The sequence below is a fragment of the Malus domestica genome, chromosome 05 (assembly GCF_042453785.1).
Source record: "Malus domestica chromosome 05, GDT2T_hap1".
NCBI lineage: Eukaryota > Viridiplantae > Streptophyta > Magnoliopsida > Rosales > Rosaceae > Malus > Malus domestica.
Window position 1 is genome coordinate 20,276,739 of NC_091665.1, and position 4,932 is coordinate 20,281,670.

The following is a 4,932-nucleotide window of genomic DNA, read 5'->3' on the forward strand; positions in this document are numbered from 1 at the left end:
AAGTTCTTCTCTATCTAAATTAGTATATGCACGAGCTAAAAGGCATAAAAAGAGATCAACTATACTGAATTAGTGTACGGCTCAGATACGACCACATTCAGCTTTGCATCGCTTTGATTCAGCTAGACAAAAAACTTTACTCAATGTAAAGTGAGGATATACGGCCAAAAATTGTTGAATAGTACAAGATTCCCACATTGGATAATTGATGACAAACTAGTTTATACAATTAAGGGTTCCACTCATAATGACACAGAGAAGTTTTAGGATAAAACCCAACTTACATGTCATATAATGTATAAATATTGGTGTGATTAGTAGTGGATCAACCAAGCCACTATTTAATTTGCTTTTTGTTGTCAAGAATTACGCTCTCTATACCCTAGCAAAATTCTTGTTGCTGCGTACATTTTAAGCTTACATATATCAAATTCTTATTACCTGTAAACCTACATTTCACGTTTAACAGTCCATTTAAACAAGAGTATAGCAATGATTGTAAAAGCAAAACTAAGATATTAGGCAAGTATAATTGTCAATGCCGCGTTTAGAGGAAGCAGCTTTGGCCACACGGCAATTAAACCTCGCATTCACACTTGAAATCAAAGCTTAATTAGCAATAATAATAAGCCATTAACTACTGATTAATCAGCTTCTAATTCTCAGGCGTGCAAAGCGGGAGAGTAGTAAGAGTGGAGTGCGTCAACACGACAAGTGTGATGAGTGTTTGTTAGAGAATAATATGCATCAAGCTTAATTGCTAAACTACCAAAACAAAAAGAAAAAGTAAAAGAAAGAAGCAACATGCTACAGATATGCATGTAGCTACAAACATTTCATCTGGACATTTATCACATATATATTTATATGTTTAATTATCGAATTTGGTCGATTAAGTTACCAATCACATACGTCACTAATATTTCTTTTTAACAGAATCGCAAGTGTATATATACCTCTCTTTCTATCTCTAGGTCGGTCTTAAACAGTCGTGAACGGAGAAAAACCAATTAAATTGACCATTGTTTATCAATTTTATTAACTGTGTTCGTAGTTTATAAATTAATCAAAACATAGAATTCGTAATTACTCTCACTAATAAACGATTTTTCCAAATTACACCTAATCTTGTACATAGTTCTGTAATTTCTCTCTGGCAATATATAGTTCTGTAATTTCTCTCTGGCAATATATAGCAAAGTTGTCTGTTGAGTCTTTAAATTTAGAAACTGTCCTACACTCTCTAGATTCAGAGAGTATTTTGAAAAGAAAAAAAAAAAAAACTGTTGAAGATGCTCTTAACAAAGTATTAATATTGGATGTAGTCTGGAGGCAATTTATCATGATGCCCTCTCAACATGTGCATTAAAGGCGTGAATCCACATGGTGTTGGCCCTTGGCTTCAATGGCTAAACACTTTGTCTGCTTCGTGCATGTTTGTTAATACATACATACTTGGCTCGCCACTATCACCGCCACCACTTCACCACCAGTGAGGCAGGCATGCCTGCCTGCTGTACCTTCGTTGTTCACGCTGGATTTCTAATAATACGCATGCCCCACCCCCTTAATTAAGATATTAAAGAACAATAAAAAGGAAGACCAAAGCATTTAGAACTTAATTTTCCCATATGACCTTTATCGTAGTCACAGAGAAAAAGAATGTTTATGCATTTTGAACAATTTCACTTATTAATTTTGGCATATGACCTTTTCTTCTTAACTTTTAACAATTTCACTTGTTAACACTATCGTTTGTTAAAAAATAAATAAAAACAAAAACAAAAACTTGATTCGACAATCAAATGAAAATATCCCAATCAAATTTACATATGCCTATAAGGATCTTGGGTGCCATCAGAATAGATAAACGTGAACTTTGAGTCATTGTGTAAAATTGCGGTAAACATCTCAAGTGGCACCAGATGTATGGACAAAAGTAACGATTTAGTTACTGTATAAATTTATACACTTGATGGCAAAACAGAACGCTGAATCGACAAGAATAGCCTTACATAAAATCTCTCTCATTTCTGAAATATTTGTTGCACAAAGTTGAGCTTGCTCGATTATTGGTCATAAAATTTGTTTTGGTGTTCTATATGGTTAGAGCTTAACACCCGTGGTAAATACAGAGCAATAACGAAAAGAAAATAATTTATAATTACGTAACAAAATTGAATTAATTAAAACCCAAATCGAATAGAATAGAAAATAGTAATTAAATAACCAATTGGAGACACTAGAACATTGTTTACAAACAATGAACGAATTGAATTTTCTGTACACCATTCAACAACTCAAATAAAAAAGAGAAAATAAAATTAAAATTAAAAAACATGCAGCTATGAGCTAGCTAGCTATACGGGGCTTTGTAATTCACGTAAATCCAAATCAATCTCGACCCAACAACCACCGCGGCTTCTTGGCCACCATCGGGCTCTGCACCTCCTGCTCGCCGGAGAGTTGACTCTTCTTGTCAGCGCCGAACCCAGGCCAGAACTCCGGCAACGCCGGCAGGTTCAGGTCAAAGCCGCGTTGACTCTGATGACTCTGACTCTGACTGTGGCTCGAGGCCCCAGCACCGCCGCCTTCGGAAGTAGTGACAGCGCTACCGCCGTCGTAGTGGCAGCGCTTGTGTCCACCCAAGGCCTGGCCGGTGGGGAAGGTCTTGTGGCAGATAGAGCACTCGTGGGTCCTAGCGCTTGTTGCCGGTCCGGCGGAAGCAGCGGCGATTGGATGATCCACCGTGGCAGCGGCGGCGGCGGAAGAGTCGGATTTCCGGTGGCTGGCCTTGTGTCCTCCAAGAGCTTGGTAAGAGGAGAACCCCTTGTTACAAACAGAGCACTTGTAAGAAAGTTCCCCAGACGGCGGCTGCGCCGGCGATTCAGAGCTGCTAGTGGTGACGGCGGCAGTGGTGCCGCGGGCGAGCATGATGAGGCAGAGAGCGAGGTACTCCTCTTCGGTAGGCGGGTCTTCGCTGCGAGGCCGCTTAGAGCGCTTCCTCTTTGCCCATGGCTCTTTGGAGTGGATTTGGTGATTTGCTTGACGACGATCGTCCGCCTCTTCAAACGATGAGAAGGGTGGAGAAGTATTAGTGGTGGTACTCGCGGATTTCAAAGCCTCTAAGGCCATTTTTTTTTTATCAATTTTCACGTGCGCCAAAACGCGAAAAATATGTGATCGATATGGTTGTCGAGATACAAAGACGGAGACTGGTTTCACTGCCCTTGGAGATTATGGTGCGAGGAGGATTGAGTTTATTGTTTTTGGTGGGATTGGGTTGTGGTTGTGGTTGTGGTGGTGGTGGAGAGAGTGAGGAGGGGAGGTGGTGTATTTATATGTGGGATTTGGGTAAGAGTTGGTGAAAGGAGAGAAGTCGGTCAACTAAGGAAAAGGGTAGAAAGGAGTGGGAGTGGTGGGAGGGGAGGGAGGCGGTGGGCTGAGCTTTTTGTTGGGACTTCTTCCAGGTCAAAACATTTGTACGCCTGCTTACTTTAACTTACTTTGCTTTCTCTTTGCGTCCACCAAACCAAAACAAATCTCACTACTTGGGTCCTAGTGCGTGCACAACACGCCACCCTCTTTCAAATTCTTCTCTTGTGTATCTATCGTTTGAATTTTATCGGATTTCTTCGAGCGGATTCCAACTATTTTTGTCTAATTACTTGTTATACTTGTTTATTATTACTAAATATTTACTAATTACTAATGGAAAGTGGAAATCACAAGGCTAACAACTTTGTCATTTTTTAAAAGATGGATAGGAATACTGGGAGAGGAATCCTCAATGTTGTCTTGGTGATCCTTGTCGGTGTGTTTAACGAGAAAGGAACTAATTACTACTTTTTGATCAATACTTTTTAGCACACTTTAAACAATTTTTATCATATTCTACATCATGGGCACTTATCATATAAGAAAAAGGTTGCACTTTTAGTGAGGTTAGTGACATAGATATTATGGCATCATTGTTGCTATCTATAGACAACAAATCAAGTTCCAAAAAATTGAGATTGTAGGGATACCAAATTTTGTAAATCAAATGATATGGATGTTGCTTATTGAATTATTACTAAAGTATCGATTAGCATGCTTATTTCTTATATTGACACATCATTTGCTTTGTAAATTTGGTTTAAAATTTTAATTTCTCTCACATTATTCTAATAAATATAGAAGATGATAAAACTTTTTTTTTTAAATTAGTAGATAATATATATATATATATATATATATATATATATATATCGCGGTAAATGCAACCTTGTTATTATTAGGAGATTGTGTTCAGGCGCCCAAGAGCATGTGAGCAACGTTCAAACATAGAGGTATGTGAGCCAGATACGTATAAATGATCGTCCCCTTGCATTTGGTATAAATAAATTTGAAAGATCTTCCTTAATCCGATCGGTTAGATACGAATTAAATGATTTTTCATTCTCGTCATATTTTCATTATGTTTTAATGATTATAGAAGATTTTCATTGCGTCATTTATTTTATAATTCATTAAATTTCACATTTTTTTTATAATTGAGAGAACCATATCCTTATCCTTCCTACCCACATATTCTATTCTAACTCGTTTTATCCCATGCACCCTTCCTTATGACTTTCTTTTCTGTCAATTTCTTTCATTTTTTAACAAACAATATTATCTACACTAACGGAGAGAGCGGTGGACTTAGCTTCACAATGGGCTAACAATAATGTGGTTCAATTCTCTTCATTGAACAATAAGATTATTTATACTATCAGTTACAAAGGAATTTCTAGGGTTGATACGGGGTTAGGGAAGATATTAACAAGGATAAGTAGACACTTAGTGAGATACAAAAAACTCATCAAGTGGGTTCACTTTTGGATTATTAACCTATACGATCTAGTTGCATATGTGCTTGTAGTCACACTGGTTAGACGGGATGTACTC

General features: G+C 37.6%; 1 protein-coding gene across 1 annotated transcript; it reads right to left on the bottom strand.

Moving 5' to 3' along the window:
• Positions 1-2,164: 2,164 nt before the first annotated feature.
• On the bottom strand, positions 2,165-3,270 carry LOC103428118 (zinc finger protein ZAT10-like; the record flags this gene model as incomplete). The annotated part of the gene is given in 1 exon segment (NM_001328889.1): positions 2,165-3,270. A coding segment is annotated over 1 exon segment (740 nt), but the record flags the coding sequence as incomplete, so codon positions are not given.
• Between the last annotated feature and the right edge of the window lie 1,662 nt (positions 3,271-4,932).